A 22,491-nucleotide genomic window follows, 5' to 3' on the forward strand; every position below is an offset into this window, starting at 1 on the left:
ACATTGATCGAAACGCTGTCAAATGGAGACTCCTGTTTCTCCTCCCCCCAAAAAGCAGATCTCAGAAGGGTGCTGCTAGATGACGGCAGAGGGCACCCAAATGCTCTTTCTTCACCAGAGACCTCTCTGTCCAAGGGGTGCAGGAGATGATGTTTGACTGGGAAGAAGATACTTGCCAGATGAAGCAAAATGGGGTGAACTGCTCATCTTCTCCATTCTACAGCTTCTACTGCCCCAGATGCTTAACTAAATACCACACCTAGAGAGGGATCATTGAATCATAGAATGGTAGAGCTGAAAGGGACCCCAGGGGACCAACCCCCTGCAATGCAGGAATCACAGCTGAAACATCCCTGACAAATGGCCATACAAGCTCTGCTTAAAAACCTCCAGTGAAGGAGAGCTCACCATCTCCCAATGGAGTCCGCTCCATTGTCAAACAGCTCTTATTGTCAGAAAGTTCTTCCTAATGTGTCAAGACGAGAAAGGGCAAGGATTAGGTTGCATGTGCCAATGACCTGGAGTGGTCCCTTCCATTAGGGCAAATTGCTCAGAGTTGCAGAGCAAACTCTGAGGCTGGGGCTTTATGAGGTCTGGTGGTGCCTCGTAATTGGTCCTCAAAGTCGGCTGACAGCATTGAGTCAGGCGGAGAGGTTGTTTGGCAGCCTACAGCAGCCAAATGACGCCACTGAGGGACACAGTCCAGCCTCCTTGTGAAAAAAAACAGTCCTGGAGCTCCAGGCAAGTCCTGGGGTCTAGTTGCTGGGAACCCTGCTTTGAGAGATGGCAACACATGCACACACACGCACACACACCCTTTTATTCTCCAATATCCAACTCTCCCACTGAACTACACCTCGTGCAGGCGTTTAGTATAAACTCTGTTTTATTATTACAAAAGGTTGACTGAACGGTTGCCGTGCTGTTTGTAAATGATACCTGTCAGAGGCAGCTGTGGCCCCCTGAGCCTCTCCCGGCCCCCTCTCATCACATCGGGATCAGCTCAGTTACCGCATTTCTTGCTCTATAAGACGCACCAGACCATAAGACGCACCTAGTTTTTGGAGGAGGAAAACTAGAAAAAAAATATTCTGAATCTCAGAAGCCAGAACAGCAAGAGGGATCGCTGCGCAGTGAAAGCAGCGATCCCTCTTGTTGTTCTGGCTTCTGGGATAGCTGCGCAGCCTGCATTCGCTCCATAAGACGCACACACATTTCCCCTTACTTTTTAGGAGGGAAAAAGTGAGTCTTATAGAGCGAAAAATACAGTAAATGAAGGGCCACTCACACTCTGCACCAAACAAATCCAAATTCTGCATTAAGGATGTCCAATTTAGAAACCCGAATCCACCAGCCTGAATTCCTAATGCAAACCACGGGCAGTTCCATGCACTTGATCGTTGGAGTCCAAGAGTCAGTGTTGCAACCACAAAGTATTTGGAATTCTCGAACATGGGATGAGGGAACACAGAGAGGGTCCAGAGATTTACAGGCTGGGAAGGAGGGAGCCAAGAAATGGGACCCACACAGGAAAAGCCCAGTCCCACAAGTCCCCCTCAGTCCTTTTCTGCCCTGAGTTTGCCAAACGCAGCCCCAATAGTTTGTTTAAAGGGTGGGTGGGGGAACAGATGGAGTTACATGGGAAATTTGATACCAGATGTCAAATTCCATGAAGGCATTACTATCCAGCAGGTCTCCGGGCCTAGAAGCTGAGATGGTCTCCACCCCTTTCAGAATTGCAGAGAAGGCAAAATTTCAGCAGGTGGGGGGTGAGCAGGCTCCCTCATTATTGCAGTCCACAATGCTATGGCAAGGGGCCTGCAGAACCTGTGAGTTACCAGGTTGAGCGCATCCCATCAGCCCATGTGTGGCCACCCACCAGGGGCTCCATGTACTCCTGGTTCTGATACACAAACGGGTGGGCTGTCAAGCATCTCACTGGCCATCACACATGACTGATGGTCTTCAGTTGGGTTGTGCTACCTTTTATAAGCAACCTTCTCACAATTTGAACTCATAAAAACACTAGAAGTGCCTGCTTTTATCGGGCCATATCTAGTCTTATTCTCACAGTGGCCAACCAGATGCCTGAGTGGTAAACTCGAAAGTAGGGACATGAGCACATGAGCCCTCTCCCCTCCTGTGGTTGCCAGCAACTGGCATTCAGAAGTATTGTTGCATCCGACCGTGGAGGCAGAGCATAGCCATTGATAGCCATCTCCTCCACCAATTTGTCTAATCCTCTTTTAAAGCCAACCAAGTTGGTGGCCATCACTGTATCTCCTGTGGGAGCAAGTTGCATCGTTTAACTCCACATACCTAGGAGCAGAATGCACATGAACTGGCAGAGGGTATTAGGCAGGAACTACTCAGAAATAGGGCGAGGGGCTGTTACTTCAATACTAATATTAATTAGCCTTCATATAGAGCTTTCAAGTCCTAAAAAGTGCTTCACATATACAGTGGTGCATCGGGTTACAGACACTTCAGGTTACAGATGCTTCAGGTTACAGACTCCGCTAACCCAGAAATAGTACCTCGGGTTAAGAACTTTGCTTCAGGATGAGAAGAGAAATCGTGCGGCAGTGGCAGCAGGAGGCCCCATTAGCTAAAGTGGTGCTTCAGGTTAAGAACAGTTTCAGGTTAAGAACGGACCTCCGGAACGAATTAAGTTCTTAACCCGAGGTACCACTGTATTATCTTGCAATCCTTGCAACCCCAAAAGGCATGTGAGTGTGATCATCTCCATATTGTAGTTGTTGCATAGAGTAAGAGAATTGGAAGCCTGCAGGTTTGTGGTAGAGATTGTTGTAAATTTGGACTGGGGACCTTCCAGCTTCTTGCTTTTTCTTTTTGTGACACCAGGAAGGCATGGGAGCGAGACAATAATTGCAGTGCTGGTTGGGATTCCATGGCTATCTCAAGTTTTATAATACAAATACATAAACACACACACACACACACACACACACACACACTGGGCAGTCTCAGAGGATGAGCTGCATCTTCAGGGGTGTCTCTCCCTATACCATTGGTCTCTTCCATCACCTTCCCACGAGATCTTTTATTCAATCATCAGTTCAACTCCTGAGACATGGAAGAACCACTTTGATGGATTGACCTCAGAGATTTCAACAATGAGATTCCCACCTCCAATCTGTTGATTCCCCGCTCTGTATCACTCATTATCTCCATCTATCTGAGTTGAGGTCAGAGGTATAGTGGTTAACTTCCAGAGGAGTGCTGTGTTTGCGGAAACCGTGTCGGTCAGCTGTGGAGAGGCATTAGCTGGACAGGAATTAAGGCCAGAGCAATGGGAGGGTTTGAACAAAAATCTAGTCCAATCCTCTGCAACGAAGGATTATTTTGCCCAATGTGGGGCTTGAACCCACGGCCCTGAGATTAGGAGTTTCATGCTCTACTGACTGAGCTATCCCTCAGGTCTAGATGATTCTTGCTTTTTTTTTAAAGTATCAGCGATGATTTATGGACTGGAGCTGTAGAGAAAGGGAGCCTTCCACAAAGTTTAGCAACTCCTCCATGAAATTTCCCCAGGGCCTATATTTAGCCCCCATCCTAGTCACCAAACCTTCTTGCTGTGGAGACCAGAACATGGAGGCCTGGCTTCCCCTTTCCCAAAGTCTTCCTCACAGCTTCGCATTCATTCTCCCTGGGGTTGGCAAAAGAAGAGGCCAATGACCGTTCTGCCGCTCCAGTCACTTGTGCTAAGCCCACAGGCCCTGCCCAGCTCCACCAGCATCTGGTGTCTCTGTCACAGCCTGGAGTGTCTCTCCAGTGGCAGCTGCTAAGGAACTTGGATCTGCAGGTCTTCGTCTTCATCCAGGTCACTGTTGCCATCGCCAGGGTTGTCAGGGCCAAAGCGTGAACCGCGAATCTTCCCAAAAAGGGGGATGTTCTGCTGACGGCGAAGCCTGTCCCAGGAGAAACGAGATTTTTGGCTATTATTATTATTAAACAATAATGATGATGATGATGATGATTGGTGGTGGTGTTGCATTTGTGTCCTACATTCCCATCACCCAGTGGCCTTCAATGTGATACAGTCAATAAAACAGAACAGTGACAGCATATTTCAGGTATCAAATGCCTGGGTAAACAGGAATGTTTGAAGATAGCCCTATACGGGCTATTGGGCCATGCACCCCTTGCACTGGTGCTATGCTGCAACTATGTTCATGGTATGCGCTCCCAGGGGGAGCCCTTTGTGCATGCTTCTCTGTTCCACAGCATATACACAAGTGCAGGAAGACCCCGCCTAGGCATGTAACATCATCTTTGTTCTGAATTTAAGGTACGTTCCTGTCAGGGGACTGCCATCGGAGCTAGAGGCGGAGGGAAGGCTCCAGAGGGATGCTGGAGAGGGTCCCAGCAGGGAGAGAGGCAGCCCATTTACGGGGGAAGGAAATCAGCGTAACACCAGTGGAGAAGGGGGGCAGATGGGGGAATCGGAGAGGAGGCTCCAGGACTCCTCGCCGGAGACCAGCGGAGAGAGTACGGGTACTCCGCTGCCCACACTCTCCCTGTGCAGAAGACTTCCGCGCAGGGAGAGTAGGAGGAGACTTGGCGTCAAACAGCTTTTATGCTGGAAAAGGTTCAAGAAACGCCCACTGACGGATTCTGCCAGTGACTGAGACAGCCACAAAGCTTGAGGCTGTCCAGACAGAAAGGGTTCAACCAGGTAACCTAGCCAGGAGTGGCGGCAACTTACGCACAAGCAACCCCTAGAACCATTACAGTTCCCAAAGAGGAATTCTGTGTAACTCAAAAGCTTGATTCGAGGAGGTTTGAACTGTAACTCGTCCAACAAGTACCTTTTTTTTAAGCTCCCAGGGAATAAACATTGGTCTCCCTATACAATGAATGAAGTGGCAGAACATTTGAAATATAGTACAACAGATTGCATCGCTTTGAACTACAACTAGGGGAATCGCATTTTTAATGCTCCCCCGTTAAAAATCCTCTGCAAGTAGCAAAACAGTATAGCTGGCAAAAGGCCAGGATAGAACCATTCCTGTTGTGCTCATTTTTTATTTGCAGGGCATTTTTTAATATAAAAGAACACTGTACGTAGTATAAAAATATGTGAGCCCTGCCCCCTCACCCCCTGCAGTCTGAAGTGGTCGCGCACGTTTGACTTCTTTTTCCTGCATGTGCAGATCAGCTCCCATGCCGGCAGATGAAAGCTGAAGTCCAAAATATCTGGAGGGCACCAGGTTAAGAACACAAGTCGAGCCTGCTGGATCAGGCCCACCTAGCCCAGAATCCTGTTTGCACAGTGGCCAACCAGATGCCCCAATGGGACACCTGCAAGTAGGACCCAAGCGCGAGAGCAACTCTCTCCTCCTGCGATTCCCAGCAAACTGTGGTCAGAGGCATTCAGAGGCTGGGGAAGGCTGTGGAGGAGACTGAATAATTCATCGATTTCCAACCCCTCCTTTTGTTTTAGTTTAGATATTCAGCAAGAAACTAACCTTTCCCATTAAGGTCTATGAGATATAAATAAATCTATTCCCCCACCCCCAGCTACTGCTTCATGTTTAAACTTCATCCAGCTAAGTGGGTGTTACATGCTGATAAAGGCAGATCTGGACAGACCGTCCCTCAGTGGCTCCAAGCAGCACTTAATAGACTTTTGATTAAAGCAAGCAAAGTTCACTAGAAACCCTTTTCAGATTCAGGGTGCTTAACCAACAGCACATTATTGTCTGGAAGCTTTTATCAGGGAGTGGGAAGGCAGACACAGGGGCCTGCGGGCTGAACTTAGATATCTAACACCCCCGTATTCAGTAGTCCAATAATACGCTAATAATATAAACACCACCAGCAATTAGTTGTCTCACGTAATTAGGGCTTTATGTGAGAATTGTTTATATTTGTACGGTTCTTATTCTTTGTGTCTGCGTAGAAGAGAACTGTGACCCTTCCCATTTTACAACACAATAGGGAAAGAAAACCTCTCTGTTAGAACTGTTGCTAATCCTGCGCCCCCCTTCCCCCTCCAAAAAAACCCCTTCTGCTACAAATCATGGCTGTTTAATACTGGTGGTGTAGTAGGTTGTAAACCAAAGAGAGAAGCAATTACCTAGATGTCCTTTTTAGACAGATGGGACAGTGGTGGAGGAAAGACTGGTGTTAACAAGTGGGTATTGAGGACACATTAGGTGCAGCACCTGTGTATATACAGTGAATCTGGGGAGGTTCACGAAAGGCTTGGTTTTCTGGTGTAGTGTGGTGAGTTATGAATCAGGGAGCCCCTTGTTCGAATCCTCACTGGGTAGCTCTGGGCAAGTTGCCTTCACTCTGTCTTCGGCTGTAATCCAAAACCTCTTTGTGCTGGTCTGGTGTTGGACTGGGTGGATGTGCCCCTCTAGCCAGTCTTGCCACCCTCTGCCAATGTGGAATTTCCTGTTCCAGACACTGAATGTGCAGGATCCTGCCTGGCAGCAGCCTGTGGAGATCCCCAAACCTGGCTGTTGTAGACGAGGGTATAGCCTTGTGCCTTTGCAGCTGTGGATTCAGCTGCCCCACACATGGTATTGGATGAGTGACAGGTAGCCATGGCCATGGGGCTGGGAAACAGCCTTGTGGGCCAGATTAGAAGCTTGGTGAGGCCTAATCTGCCCGCAGGCCAGAGGGCCCCCGTGCCTGCTGTATAACCTAGGTCAAATTGCATGACAGTAGAGTTTTAAAAATAGGAATCAAGAGTCTTGAAGGAAACATAGAGGTCTTTAAGATGCATTTAAAACTCACGGCTGCCTCTGCCCCTCGAACCACCCAGGGGAGGGCATTCCTAAGGGACCAGTGGTGGTGCTACCACTGAGAAGGCCCACTAACAACCTCAGTCTGGTCTGCACTTGGGGAGACACTCCCTGTATTGGGTATCCCAGTCCCAAACTGCTTAGGGCTTTTCATGTCAACAGAAAGGCCTTGAGCCTGGCTTGGGAGCTAAGAGGCAGGCAGACTCATGACACTGCAGAGGGGTCCCAAGGCTCTGCTTTGGTGGGAACGCGGAAAACGTTTGCTGCTATGAGCAATTGCTGGGACTGGTTTTGGAGGAGCCCACAGCTCCTGGAGACTTTAGCCGGTTCCTAGACAGCAGAGCAGCGTCTCAGCCCTTCTGCTCCCTTCATAGGGGACTTTGTTACCCTTCAGCCTCGCCAGTGAGGCATTCTCAGCACTGTCAGCTCATCCCAGCATTAAATTCCACCCATGGAAATTTATGTGCTGGATTTCCCATCTGAAGCCACGCAGGAGCTCACAAGGAGGACGCCGCTCCGATAATTCTCTAGGTGCGGCAGCCTCTGACTCCAGTTGCTTTTTACTGGAAAAAGGCATGAATTATTTAAGGAAAGAGGGTGGTGGGCTTGGCGAGGGAGGGGGAGGGAAGGCTCCATTATTCTCGTATGATTTAATGCCAACCTCCCCAATAAAAAGGAGGAGATAAAAATCATCGCTTTCTTTCCTTTCTTTCTTTTAGAGCTCAGCTGCCTCCTCAAAAGCTCTTTGGATCGAGCAGAATCGATTTGTCTGGCAGGCAACCCAGTGTTTTATTGCTAGAGAAACATGCATGCATTTTATTTTTTTTATAAAAACTTTTTAAAGGCAATAAAATGAAAGTATCTCTTAAAGGTGCTTCACTTAGCATGCCATGGGCCCTCTGACCCTCATCCTTCCATGTTTCTAGATCTCCTTGATGAAGTGGGTGGCGCCCTTGAGACCCCTTTCTCTCCCCCTTGCTGTTCTTCATTCCCACGCAAGGCCCTCCACTCCCTCTAGTGGAAGAGGACAGCATGTGCAAGGGGCCTCTGTCACTCACTTTCCGACTCCTGCTGGTCCAGTGTTTCCAGTTCCTTGGCAATATTCCACTCTTGTAAACGTCTATCAAGTCTCCTTTATTGCCTAACCTCTTGAGGGAAGGAGCTCCAACTCTTTGATCATTTACTGTATCTCCCCTCGCTCTAACTAACCCATTTTTAAAAAAGAACTTGTTGAGAACCCCACAGATTCCATACCATCCAACTTTTTCTAACGCAAAACCAGGGACGTGGGTCTTCCAGGATGTGCTCCCGGGGGAGTCACTTGACCCGGATCTCACACTTGTCTTTCCCACCCCCAAAGCACTTGGGGGGGGGGGCATCTCTTTCAGCCCTGGAAAAAGCACTTTTTCGGGGCAAGAGCACGGTGCGAGATCACGGCACCCAAAACGGTTGCCGAGATCTTGCATGAAAAAACGGGCTGTCCTGTTTTCCCCCCAGGGCACTTGGAAGGAATGAGATCCCTGCAATTCAGAAGACAGGAGCTCATTTTGGCCTTTGTAAGAAAACCTGCAGGATCAGGCCAAAGGGTCCCTGAGCATCATCTTGTCCAATTCACTCTGCTCCCTCTTCTCCTTCTGACCACTCGTCCTTGTCCCCCCGGGCTCTGAGCTTTCTTCCCTTGGAGTTTCCTCAGCTGGTTCTTCCCACCATTCCTCTGTGTCCAACCAGTCTATGATTTCTTCTATGCAAAGTAAAACTGATGAGCAATGCTGGGTCTGTGAGCCCTTTACCAGTCTTGGGGGCACAGGAAAATGCCCAAGCCTGCCAGCCTCTGGAGCCAGCCCCAGACTTCCAAGCTGGCACCTGCAAACAAGCCCTACTCATGTTTATTCCCCCTTTTAAGTGGGGTGAAATATGAGCACCTAAAAATCAAGCGGCTTTCCCCTGCCTTTAGTCATGTATGTTTTGTTTCACAACCAGTGGCAGGGCTAAGCTGATTGCAGAAGCGGCTGCAGCTGTCATTGAGGGCAGTGGTGCCGGGGGAATATTTTTAAGGGCACAAAGGGAATCGGCCCACCCTAGTATCCACCGGGAGAGTGCAAGGAACCTTGGGGTTGGAACTGACTCAGTGCATTTGACAAGGCCCTAACCGCATGGGTTAAAGGATTGAGTTCCCCCCACATTTAACCTCCCAACCTGCCTCCAGTGAACATGACAGAGAGAAATGGGGCGAGGGTGACCGAAAGCCACCCTCCAGGCTCTGTAGCATCCATCACTGTTCTCTGCTGATCAGGCACGACATTCCTTCCCCCCTCCCACCCTCTCATCCGCAGCCCGCGGCTGACAGGTAAGCTGCTGAGAAACGGATGGCTGCAATTTGAAGAGTTCCCCTTGATGCTCTCCTCCAATTTATCAATGAGATCATTCTCCCACCTGGCTCCCCTCCCCACCCCCTTTCAACCCTTTGATGCAACCTTCCTTTCCTGGAAAGGACTCCCGCTTCTGCAAGGCCTCCAGGGAGACAACAGTTCGTCCAATTAGTCTTCGAACAGCGCTTAAGAGCTAACGCCCCAGCACTCACTCTCGTTTGCAGTCTAAATTAACCCACAGCTGATTTGCATGTTCTCTTGTGCTCGCAAACTACCAGGAGTTGGTTCATGAGGATGCTTTTTCTAAAAAGGCAAAGATTTCAACTTCAAATTAGGAACTGGAGGATGCGTGGAACAAATCCAGGAAGGGAGTTAAAAGGCAAAGGATGCTAGTGTGGTTGTTAAAGTTTCGGACTAGGATCTGGGTTCAAATCCCCACTCGGCCATGAAATTCACTGGGTTGCCTTGGGCCAGTCATGTGCTCTCAGCTTAACCTACCTCACAGGGTTGTTGTGAGGTTGAAATGCGGAGGAGAAGAACTGTGAGCTCTTTGGAGGAAAGAAGGTGAGATACAAATGTAACTAATAATAATGCAGCCGTCTGCAACAGACTGTCCTTCAGATGCTTTGGACTGCAGCTCCCATCAACCCCAGCCAGCTGATGTAATCCAAAACATCTGGAGGGCACCTGGTTGGAGAAAGCTGTGTAAAGCCATCAGAGGCAAGGAGAGAGCAGAGCTGAGACAGCCATGGATCCACTGGATCCTAAACTGGTTCAGTGAGCAAGAGGGTGTATTGGGGTCTGCTTGGTGTGCCTGACTGAGGTTAGGGTTGTACTTGCAGCCACCTAAAGCAGTTTGCTAATCCAGGAAGTCTGTGTTTCTGTTGTCCATTAATTCTGCCTTTGTGGAATTCTACCCTGTTTCCAGCCCTGGATTATGCAATCTGAACCACAGCATGCAACGAACATAGAGCAAGCGCATCAGAGAGCAGAGAGTACAGGGAGGACAAATAGCCAAAGACCACTCAAGTAAGTGAGCCAAGCTAGATGCTGCAGAAGAAAGCCACCCCTGCCTCCAGGCACACAGGAGGAAGGCACCACTCGATTTCTCTACCCTGGGCATACCCAAATGAAGAAGATGTGATGCATGTCCAGCAATAAATTATTTTGACTTGTCTCTGCAGCAGCTTCCTAAAGAGGCAAGCCTTTCTAAAACACTTAAAAGTGGCATGCCTCTTCAAGAGCTGTTGCAGAGAAAACCTCAAAAGAAAAACTGGCTGCGTACGCAGCACCTTTACTCGTGCACAGATGAATACTTTGGGTTTTGCAACCGGCTGTGCCACCTGATGTCACAGTCATCAAACAACGAATGTGTATGTGTAAAATAAACAGCCCACTGTGCAAAAGCGGAAGACAACTTTGCAGGGATGGAATTTCATTCCCCCGCCCCAAATACTCTGCCTCTAAATACATCAATCCCCAAGTACTGTAGATCCACCACTTGCTTTATCATGCCCGTCACATCGTTCTAGTCCCTTTTCCTCCATCCCTGGGCTCATCTCTCACCTTTCCTAGCCTGATCTTAGCTTCCCCCTACCTGGACTGCAGGTGCTCCAGCTGAACTTGGAGGTTCTCACTTTGCTCTGTTTGCTCATCAAGCGACCTCTGCAATTTCCGTGCCTGGTTGTGGGCCTCGTCAAGCTGCAGAGCAGACAGAAACACAAGACAAGTGAGGGCAGCAACCCAGCCGGGGAAGGTGGAGTTGAACCCTCACCACCAACACGCTATTTGCCTTATTGTCAGCCAGACAGCAGCAGCCAAGTCTTAAGTTGGATGCTAGAATCAGCAGCACACAAGCCATAGTGGTAATTTGCACACACCTTGTGTGCAGTTTGATCTTGCTCTGACACAGCTCTCACTCCCAAAAAGGCAATCAGCTGTTTGGTTTTGAAATACTGCTTGCCTCTTCAGAAGCGGTAGCTTGTGCACAGCCCTAATGAATTTTGGGCTCAACACACAGTGTCCTCTAACACAAGTACATTGTTTTTTTGGGGGACTGGGTTCCGGGAAAGGTCCAATCCATCTTCACTTATCTCCATACCTTGCAACAAGGCCAGTACCAAGCAGAATGCAGAACCCCGCAGCCACGTCTGCCAGCCTGCCAGTTCCTTGATATCCTCCCCTCCCATCATCCTTGCAGTTCCAGGCAGCTAGCAAAAAGCAGAAGGGATTACCAAACTGCAAGGCTGTGTTTAGATTAGTTGTGGGTCACCAAGCTGTGCAAGCCCAGCTTGCGATAAAACAGCCATGCAGACAAATGGGCAATAGGAAAAGCCAAGAATTTTTTTTGACTCTTATATGACTTTTCACAATTGGGCATATACTCGTATATTTTTGCTCTGGCTGGTAGCCCTAACCCTGAGATCTCAGACAGAGGACCCTTCCCCAGCCATAGCTGGAGATGTCAGGGATTGAACCTGAGACCTTTCACATGCAAAAGCACATGCTCCACCACTGAGCCAAGCCCTTCTCCACACAGATCATGCAAAATGTGGCATACAAAGGCACATAACTGCATCATTTCGAAAGCTGTAATCCAGAACATCTGGAGGGGACACCCAGGCTGGGGAAGGATGATTTCTACCAATCCAGCTACTCAAATTGAGGGTAACCCTAAGCAAATCACTTCCCTGGGCTTGTGAGGTAATAGACATTATCTTAAAATATGCCAGGCTCCATAGGAATTTAGAGTTTCAAAAGCCATGCCCTGAATGGTACCCAGATATGAGCAAGGAGGAACTGATGCAGCTGTGTTACTGTTGAAATCTGCAGGCCTGTCCAGATGAAACAGCCTGTGCTGTCATCATATAGGGACAACAGCAGAGGAGGAGGTGGGTGGGGAGTTGAGTAGAAGCACAGAAGCAGGTCCAAAACAATCTTGGAACGGTGAGCACCTGTTCCCCAGAGTAGAAGAAGCTGCAGGGTCAGGGAAAGGGGACACAGTGTGGAAGGTGCAAAGGGTTACCTCGTCCTCCGCTTGGGCCAGCTCCTTCTTGAGCTCCTCAACTCGCAGGCGCAGCTTCTTCACCTCGCCCTCGTGCTGCTCCACCCGGCGGTTCGCGTGGGCCAGCTCGGCCATCTTCTCCTGGCACTGCTTCTTCATCTTGGCGTGGACATGCTTCAGGTCGGCCAGTTCCTGTGGGAGGGAACGGCGGTGAGGGAGTACTCAGCCTTCTCTGAGTAAGGAAGCCTGCTGCTGAGGGTGTGTTTTGCATGTGTTACAAAAATTAGTGCCACTTTGCCTAGTCTCCCCGGCCCCACCCCCACATTTTAAAGGCAAAAGTGGTGGTTTCTACTCTTGTGCCACCTTCAAAGAGGAGGTGCAATTTGTGTGTTTTATACTTAAGGATCTCTGAGCATCACCCCCCAAACTATCAGTATTTTGCAAGAGGAATTTACCTGCATATTGGAAATACGAGTTGTTGGTTTTTTCCCCAGTTAGGGAAGTGATGAGGAAATGCATTAAAAAGCATGGGATAACCATTGATTGATTGGAAGAGGTGTAACCTTTCTGCAAACAAATTCAACCAAAAGTGCCAATATTGTATAGTGGTACCTCGGGTTACAAACGCTTCAGGTTACAGACTCCACTAACCCAGAAATAGTACCTCGGGTTAAGAACTTTGCTTCAGGATGAGAACAGAAATTGTGTGGTGGCGGCGCGGCAGCAGCAGCAGCAGCAGCGGGAGGCCCCATTAACTAAAGTGGTACCTCAGGTTAAGAACAGTTTCATGTTAAGAATGGACCTGCAGAACGAATTAAGTTCTTAACCCGAGGTACCACTGTATAAACCTCTGTGCAAGGTTTGTGAAATTAAATCTGGACAAATGCTCAATAAACAGGTCATCTGGAGGAGTCCTAAGTGTCTCTTACCGAGCTCCTATTCTGCACAGAAAAACAACAACCAAAGAGTCTGTGGCAACTTAAAAGATGAACAGATTTAATGAGGCGCCTGTTTATGCCACAAGACTCTTGTGTCAGCTTTTCTCCAGAGATGTTTAGGGTTGCAACTCCCATCGGTCTCATTCAGTGCTACAGATGGGAATTTTAGTGCAAAGCATCTCCGGAGGGCCGCAGCCTGGGGAAGGCTGCTCTATATTGTTTTAGCTGCAACAGAGTAAGGCAGGAGCCCTGTGGAGATTACTTTGAACTGGTCTTCTATCTCTGTCTCTGACAATGGAAAGGGTTGGCTGCCCCCTGGTGTTGACTATCAGAAAGCAACCTTCAATGCGCCTCTTAAAATAAACCCCATCAGCCTTCATAGAATCATAGAATTGTAGAATTGGAAGGTACCACAAGGGTCATCTAGTCCAACCCCCCTGCAATGCAGGAATCTTTTTGCCCAGTGTGGGACTCGAATCCACAACTCTGAGATTAAGAGTCTCATGCTCTACTTGGCTTGGCTCCTCTTTGAGTGTTTCTGCCTGGCTGAAATATGTCTCCGAACTCCGATAATATTCTTCCGTGTCTGGATGGAGAACAGAAATGCGTGGGTGTGGGTGCAAAAATCTTTAGAAAAAATACCTGGCATGGAGAAGTAAATAAAAACAGTCCAGCATGCTCAGGGGGCAGCAGAATACTGACTTGTGTGTGAAATGGAATGGATGATGATGAAGAAGAAGAGTTTGGATTTGATATCCTGCTTTATCACTACCCGAAGCAGTCTCAAAGCGGCTAACATTCTCCTTTCCCTTCCTCCCCCACAACAAACACTCTGTGAGGTGAGTGGGGCTGAGAGACTTCAAAGAAGTGTGACTGGCCCAAGGTCACCCAGCAGCTGCATGTGGAGGAGCAAGGACGCGAACCCGGTTCCCCAGATTACGAGTCTACAGCTCTTAACCACTACACCATCCTGGAAGAACACATAGCTGACAGGCTGGAACACAAGAACAGAAGAGCTCCATGCTGCAGTGCTTTGCTGTGGGTCCCAGTTATTTATTTAGGAAAGTCACAGCTGAGCAAAGCAGCAGTGAGATCAGCTTCTTGCAGTGTCCAAAGGTGATCTCCCTCCCTTAAGCTTATGTCACCTTGTTCTTCTCAAACAGCTCCGCTTGGATGGTCTTGAAATCGGTGTCGAGGGCGCTGACCGTCTGCCTCCTCTTCCGGGCCAGAACTTCCTCCACATCCTCGATCTGTGCCCGCAGCTTCTTGTTCTCTCGCTCCAGGTTAAGCTTCTCTGTCTCTAGGCGCTCGCGCTTGCCCCATTCCGCCGCGTTCTCGGCCTGCAGCCGCTCCATCTTTGGGGAAAGGAAGGTGTAAGGGGATCAGTCTTGCTGCTGGAAAGATGTCTGTGGAACCAGCTTCTCCATTATTTGTTAGTCACTCTTTTTCTTTTTTCGCCATGGTGACTCAACAAGACGTACAAAATGAACCAAACATACATAACATTAAAACCAAGGGAAAAAATTACATTAGAAAAATCCCACCCATTCTAAGAGGACATAGATAATTAAAAGCCAAAGGCCTTGTTAAAAAGGAATGTTTTCTCATGGTGCCTGAAAATATGTAACAATGGCGCAAAAAGAGACTTCTTGGAGAGAGCATTCCACAAGCGGGAAGTCACCACTCAAAAGGCCCGTTCCCCAAGTTGCCACCTTCTGGCCTTCTGTGGAGGGGGCACATGAAGAAGGGCTTCTTCAGATGACGACTGCAAGGTCCTGGTCAGTTCATTAGACTACCCATGGGGCATTAGTAGCCAGTGCAAAAGAGCAAGCTGAACAGGCTGCCTGATGTCTCCAGATGCCTGGGAGAACAGGAATGTATTTGCCTGTCACCTAAAAGTGGACAATGCTGGCATTAGCTGGGCCTCCTTGGCAAGAATATTCCACAACCAAGGGGCCACCAGTGAAAAGGTCTGTACTTTCACTGTCTGAACAGAACACATACCAAAGAGGCTATAATTCTATATATAATCCAATAAAGCCATGTGTGATGTGCAAATCTGTGATGCTGCAAGGGTCACTGGGAGGGACACAGGAAGCTTTCCAAGGGTGGAGACTTTGGTTCTACCTAGGCCAATGCTGGCTACTCTGCTTGGAGAGCCGCTGCCAAGATCTTTTCCAGCTGAGCAATCCGAAATCTTCTGAAGCGGAAATGCCAGGAAGTTGACCTGGGACTTTCTATCTGCAAAGGATGCTCCTCCACCACCCTTTCTGCGACTTTGCCATTTGGGGCAGCCCAGTGTCTCAGTGACATCTCTTCCAAGCTGTGTGTGGACCAACAAGGCAACTTAACACTGGCCGCCTGCAACTGAGTCTGAAGTCAAACACCACAGCAAATGAACAAACAAATCACCACGTCTGCTTCAGAATTTGAACTCACATCTCCAAATGTCAAAAGGAACAAGTTTGAAAGCTTTTGTACTAGCAGAGCCACAAAAGAAATGTTTGGAGCTCAGTTTATTTATTTATTATATTTATATGATGCCTTTTCCTCAAAAGAGTTCAAGGTGGTGTACATGGTCCTCTCCCTTCCCTATTTTCTCTTCATAACAACCCTGTGAGGTAGGTTAGGCAGGCTGTGAGGCACTGACTGGCCTGCCCAAGGTCATACCCAGTGAACTTCATGGCTGAGTAGGGATCTGAACCCTGATCTCCCACGCTCTAGTCCAACACTCTAAGCACTACACCACACTTTAGTGGGGCAACAAAGTGAGCAATGGGGAAACACAAAGGACACTGCTGTTCTTGCAGGTTTCCAGGTCAACTTTCCCCGTAATTCTCACCTCTGATCGCAACTCAGCTAATTTCTTGTCCATACTTGATCGAGCCCCCAGTTCGTCTTCCAGATCCTCAGAGATGCGCCCCAACTCGTCTTGGTGGATCTCCTTGAGAATGTTCAGCTGTAGACAGATTGAAAAGAGAAGTTGGAAATTACCTCTGGTGTCTGTGGGCAAAATCAATAGCAGCATTTTAAAGGCCGGAGAACAAACTTCTGCCACATTAAGAGCAGGGGCATGCAGAGAGCTGCTGTGTTGATAAGAAAATCCCCTGCAGTTCTCCGATGTTTCAGAACTCCCCTGCGCTCATATTTATACATTTTTTTCCACATTTAGAAAACATTTAAAAAAGAATTTGCTTTAAAATGTAGATTTGCAGGAGTGGCTGCATGAGGGCACTTTCTCAAGTATGATGACTCAGGAGAGGGTGATAGTAGAAAATCACTGTTTAGGGCTTTAAAGGTCAGCACCAACACTTTGAATTGTGCTTGGAATGTACTGGGAGTCAGTGTAGGTCTTTCAGAACTGGTGTTATGTGGTCTCAGCGGTCACTCCCAGTCACCAGTGTAGCTGCTGCCAGCTGCTGGAACAATGCAATTCCAGTTTAGCTATGAGTTTCCTGCAGGGGACTGTGCCAGCCCTACCTAGAGATGCCACTGAGGTCTGAACCTGAGGCCCTCTGCTACAGATCTTGCCCACCTGCTTCAACACCTCCTGCTTGTTCTTGTTCAGCTCCTCATACTTGACCTTCCACTGGCTCAGCTCCCCTTCCAGCTTCTCGATGTTCTTGCTGAGGGACAGCTTGTCCCTGAAAGAGACAACAACAACACAAAGGGCAAGGCTGAGGGCCGCACTCTGGGCGCTTCCTCAGCAAGCGAGGGGGGTGGCACAGGCAGCACTCACTCCCGCTCCTTGAGCAGCACTTTCTGGGATTCGTCCAGCCTCAGCTTCAGGGCCGTGATCTTGGTGGCGTCCTCCTCGATGACGGAGACGTCCTCCCAGAGCAGCCGGCTCCTCTCCTGCCGGGCGAAAGATGAGCGAACGCTGACCGTGCTCCGCTGGTCCCAGCACTCCTGCCCTTCTTGCTTGCTCTTCAGGAGGTTCTCCATCAGCTCAAACTCCTGCAGCGACTGTGGATAATAAGAGGTCACAAATGCCAAGTTAGGCCTGTCTACAGACTCATGGTATGCTCAGGTGTGGTCTGTTGTTCTGGCTGAGAAATTGACTTGCCAGGTCAGGGTGAGGTGACCAGAGGCAAGGCAAGTCCTTTATCCTTATATAGCACATGCATCCCCAGGGTGGATACAAATCAATGGTGTTTTTTTTTAAAAAAAAAATTCAAACAACAAAACTGGATTTTTAAAATTTACATTGCCTTTTTTTTAAATTTACATTGGATTTTAAAAATAAAATGCTTTTGGAGGAAAAATCTTTCTAAATATATTGTAGTTTTCTATTTAAGATACCTTATAGTCCAAAGGCTATTCATCAGTAAATAAGGATTTGTTTTAAGTTTTTCATGTGTGCTAAAACTCATTCTAAGTTTTTTTTAAAAATGTTTAACCACATCAGTTAACAAACATGGGTCCATATGCTATAATGTTATTGTTTTACTTAAATAAATTGTTTAAATTGTTATTACGGAAATTATTCTATTTCCTTCCAATAAGGTGCAGCAGAAAAGTTGTCCAAATGTACACAGTTAACTTATTAAACCTCACAACAATTCCATAATTATCTGTCTATGTATTTCTAATAGTATAACCAAATCAGTAATTTTTGACATAACTGTAAAAACTACTCTGAAAAGTTATTATTCCAAAAATAAAACCTTCATCTGGTTGTAAATATTAAGATTATACCAGCAAGAATGAGTCTTTCCTTAAAAAAAAAGATTTAAATCAAGTCTTACTGACTAGTGACTTAAATCGTGATTTAAATCGACTTGATTTAAATCAAATCCACTCTGTTCATTCCCCATATGAGATGTGACGGTCAATCGAGACAACCTCCTTAGACCCACGGAAGCAAAGACCTACTGGATCAGAGACTATAACATGTATTATAAACAGCCTCTAAACTGTTGTGCTTTTTTCCAATACAGATGAGAGACGAGCTGCGATTGTTTTTTGCTCACTGTATTTTAAATTATGTTTATTATATGTGAAAAAGCAATAAAATGCTTTTTTGAAATGACAAAGTCACGCAGGGCTTGACAGCTGATTACCAGTGTGTGGGTTTCGACTCCCACTCTCACCTTACCTTACCCTGAGGACAACCCTGGATTACGGCTAAGCCTGTGGGTGGCTTAGCGGCAACCCTGGCCAGGAATGCACCACTAACTCCAGGGCTGGAACATCAGAGCTCGCTCTCCTCAGGGAAAAGCAGCTTCCACCTCTCTGAGAAGTGTCTAGGAGTGAGCGGAACTTGTTTCAGTCCTCCAAATCGATGCGTTCTGGAAAAGCGAGGCTTGCATAGCAGGATTTCTGCTCTTGACATGCACAGCAAGGTGAAACACACAAGTAAAACAGGATATGGGCAGATATTAATGATTGCTTCATGATCTTATAATGGCTTTTACTTAGATGACTGTTTATAAACAAAACAAAACAATGTGCATGGGAGAAACTGGAGGGGGCTATTATGATTTTTCTAGTGAATGTTGCCAGTTGCCAGGAAATTCACTAACAGATCGTGAAGCTGAGGCTCCAATACTTTGGCCACCTCATGAGAAGAGAAGACTCCCTGGAAAAGACCCTGATGTTGGGAAAGATGGAGGGCACAAGGAGAAGGGGACGACAGAGGACGAGATGGTTGGACAGTGTTCTCGAAGCTACTAGCATGAGTTTGACCAAACTGCGGGAGGCAGTGGAAGATAGGAGTGCCTGGCGTGCTCTGGTCCATGGGGTCACGAAGAGTCGGACACGACTAAACAACAACAACAACAACGTTATGATAGTGCAGCCTTTGCCAACCTGGTGCCCTCCAGATGTTTTGGACCACAGTTGCCATCAGCCCCAGTCAGCTCTGCCAAAAGAACTATAAGACACCAGGCTGGCAAAGGCTATTCTAGCATGTTCTACATGCTGCAGTGTATTCTTTAGGTATATGTTTATTGTTGTAAAGTGACATACATACAAACAAAGTTACAATGCCGATCGGATCAGGGGCGATTAATTATCTATAATTTATCGTGTTAAACACACACAAAACATTTGCTTGCAAGCAGCTGCTCCTGTGCTATTGGCTGAACTGCTGTGATGTCACAGAATATTCACAAACATTCTATCTGCAAAGAAGGAATCATTGAACTTGAAAGTGTCGAAATTCTGTAAAGGAATAAAAGTTTGCTAGGAGGGAAAACTTAATGCAGAACCTATGTGCTGCGTAGGGGACTGAGAGAAGGAGGGGGAAGGTAGAAGCTCTATTCAAGACTCGCAGTCACATGTTGGGAAGGGATGGCAACTCCAAACTGTGGTTTCAAGGACAGGAAATGAGCCACGGTCTCCCTTGCACCCTTTTCCTCTCTCTCCAGCACACCTTCATTTTCAGTTTATCATAAAACATAATTTGCCATGGAGAATGTCTGAAGCTCAGTAGCAGTGCATCTGCTTTGCATGCAGAAGGTTCCAGGTTCCATCCTTGGTTATCTCCAGGGAAGGCTGGGAGAGACCCCTGCCTTAAACTGTAGAGAGCTCCTGCCAGTCTGTGTAGTCAACACTGAGCTAGACAGATCAATCATTTTGACTGTATAAGGCAAAATAAGCTTCCTATTTAAGCTTCCTGTGTCCCTGCATCTGAATCGACCATGGTTTCCAATGTCCTCCAAAATGGAATTGAAATCCCACCTCAAACCATGGTTTGCAATTCAGGTTTGCAAGTGCAACTGATAGTTACAGATTTGGACATCATGGCAACCGGAACAAAACAATGGCGACTGAAGCTATGCAAGAAAGAGAGAGAGAACCTAAGGATTATTTCTGGTATTTCACACAATGACTGGAGGATTGCCTGAACTAGGCAATTTACTGGTACTCAATGAAACCTGCCAAATCGTCATCTAAGAGTGTTTAGTATAAATATAACGAAATGCAAAGGTGAATGAGTTGCTCATTAGCCCTGATTGCAACTCTCTGCCCAAAGTGCTGTGCTTGGCCAGTAAGGCCAAGACACCATAGAGCGATTCCATCGTCCTAGAGCACAGGCAACAGGGAGGAGTTTAGCAAATTGTAACTACTCTGAAGACGACAAATTGCTCTACCCTCTATATTCTGCATATGTGAAATTATCTTCTCAGCCATCAGTTCCCATCGGCCTCTGCCTTTGAGTCCAAGCAATTTCCTTTTGATGTGTACCAGCTGGCTCTTTATTGGAGCCAAAATTCCCATCCCTGCACTTTCTCACAGCAAAACGCCTCATTATTTCGCATTTCAGTTGCTTTGTAAAAGCCTCCTCATCCCCCCAAAAATATTCAGTTTTGGGGGGGAGGGAACAAAAAGGCCAGAGAGATGTTCAAGGCAAGCAATTCAAGGCAAGGCATCTAGAAGATTGATAAAAACAAAAGACAAATGAGGGTCTGCAAAGACCTTTCTCTGGCTTTCTGTGAAAAAGCTGGGTTTTTAGAACCCCCAAAGAAATTTGTACACCCACAAAAATGTCTTGCTCTACTTGCTTGTATTTCAGTAAATCAAGATATAAAACAGGAAAAGTATGTGGATACCAGAAGTTGGTGTGGCTTGTTGTGTTAAACAAGAGGAAGTAAACTGACAGGTTAAATGACTGCTGACAATTATCCTGGCTGGCCCCACTTTCCATGCGACCTCCTCAAGGCCTCCCTGTCATGCATGGAGAAGATTGCCACCTTTTAAAACAGCCCTTGCACCTTAAATATGCAGAGTGGAGTTAACTGAAGCTGTTCCTGGCACTGAAATAACTGGTGCGAAAAGCTCCACCTGTTCAAGTTCTGAATTCCAGGCTATTTACTGAAAATTGCTCACAAGGAACTTTGGCAAGGTTGTGCAGTTGAAACTTTGCACTTGCTTGGTGCAATTACTGGGGCATGAAATAAACACACAGGCCTGTCCCCTAGCTTGTTGTTCCCCTGGTTGTTCTCCCCTATAAGTAAATCTCTTTCTTCAGAACCATGAGGTCTGGAACCCTGATTTGTTTTCAGTGGAAGGGCTGCAGTTCAGGGACAGAGCATCTTGCGCCATGTGCAAGAGGTCCCAGGTTCAACCCCCAGTCAGGGCTGGGAGACACTCTCACTTGAAATCCCAGAGTGTGGATAATATTGTACGAGATGGACCAAATGGATTGGTATGAGGCAGCTTCCTCTATCCCTACAAGTCCTCCATATGAAGGAGGCCACTTGTGCCCCGATCCCCCTACTTACCTTGTTTTTCAGCAGCCTCTCAGAGCCCACATCCCGCACGGGCTCCTGCTCTGGGGAGGCCTCGCTCTCCTTCTCGGACGCGACCCGGTTGTCCAGCTCCTTCTCCTTCTCCCCTTTGCCCTCTCCCTTCAGCCGGGCCACCTCTTTGCCCAGCTGCTCGTTCTCATTCAGCACCTCCTGCCTCTCCCGCCTCAGGCCGGTCAGCTCCTTGGTCAGGGTCTCCAGTTTCTGGCGCAGCTGGCGCACCTCCTCTCGGGCCTTGTTGCGCTCGGCGCGCACCTTGCTCCACTTCTCCCGCCAGTTGGCGGTGCAGTCTGACCACCAGCGCATCGTCTTCTCCATCTGGGCGGCTCTGGCCCGCGCTTCCTCCAGCTCCCGCAAGCGCAGCTCCTCCCGGCTCTCCCAGTCACCGTCCAGGCAGCCGGTGCTCAGCAAGGGGAGCTGTGGAGGGGAGCCGGGTGAAGGGGTGCCACTCTTTGGGGTGGCAGGCAGGGAATCGGAGAGGCTCATCCTTTCGGGCTGAGGGCTGCCCAGGATATTGAGCAGGCTGCTCTTGGAGAGCTGGGTTGAATCGGCCAAGTGGGAGTTGGCGTTCTGGCTCATTTCGTGTCTGGGACGTGGTCTCAGGTTAATGGCAGCCACCTGGCCTGTTCAAGAGGTGTATGGCGAGGGAGCAGAAGCCACCATTTTGCTCCCCAGCAAGAGTTGTTTTCTTCTTTGCCCCAAGGAATTCTTCAACTGTACACACTCAGGCCAGCATGACCGAGGCCTCACCACCTTCCCTCTCCAAAAATCACCTCATAGAAAGCCAAGCATGTTGGAGCCAGACGTCCAAAGAGAATGTTATTGATGCTTCTGGGCCGAAAGACAACTCTGGCTCCCTCTCAGTGAGTCCAGTGTCGCTGTGGAAACCAGCAGATAGAGAGACCTAAATAAATAAGAAAAAGGAATTAAAACCGAATCTACTATTGTGGCCTAAAACACGAGCAATTCTCAGTTGCAGCCTTTCACCATTTGTTATTGCTTCTGCTTTTTTTAAGGGAGGAAAAAATATTACAAATCCTCAGGAACATAGGAACATGCCTTATACTGAGTCAGACCATTGGGTCTGTGGAACTTGCGCATGGCTGCATGTGACATCCTTAGCTCTTCCATCCTTAGCTCTGACATCCA

At 47.9% G+C, this 22,491-nt stretch overlaps 1 protein-coding gene across 1 annotated transcript in view; it reads right to left on the reverse strand.

The window, feature by feature from the left end:
- Positions 1–868: 868 nt before the first annotated feature.
- CCDC102A (coiled-coil domain containing 102A) overlaps positions 869–22,491 on the reverse strand; it is a 36,238-nt gene continuing 14,615 nt past the window's right edge. The window contains exons 2-9 of the mRNA XM_028739301.2: positions 21,319–22,246; positions 16,830–17,056; positions 16,626–16,734; positions 15,933–16,049; positions 14,236–14,445; positions 12,174–12,344; positions 10,746–10,849; positions 869–3,932 (exon numbers count right to left, since the gene is read on the reverse strand). Coding sequence (XP_028595134.2) covers positions 3,806–3,932; positions 10,746–10,849; positions 12,174–12,344; positions 14,236–14,445; positions 15,933–16,049; positions 16,626–16,734; positions 16,830–17,056; positions 21,319–21,921 — 1,668 coding nt within the window. The 5' untranslated portion in view covers positions 21,922–22,246 and the 3' untranslated portion in view covers positions 869–3,805. The remainder of the gene's footprint in view (positions 3,933–10,745; positions 10,850–12,173; positions 12,345–14,235; positions 14,446–15,932; positions 16,050–16,625; positions 16,735–16,829; positions 17,057–21,318; positions 22,247–22,491) is intronic.

This window comes from Podarcis muralis, chromosome 7, assembly GCF_964188315.1.
Source record: "Podarcis muralis chromosome 7, rPodMur119.hap1.1, whole genome shotgun sequence".
In the NCBI taxonomy this organism is placed as follows: domain Eukaryota; kingdom Metazoa; phylum Chordata; class Lepidosauria; order Squamata; family Lacertidae; genus Podarcis; species Podarcis muralis.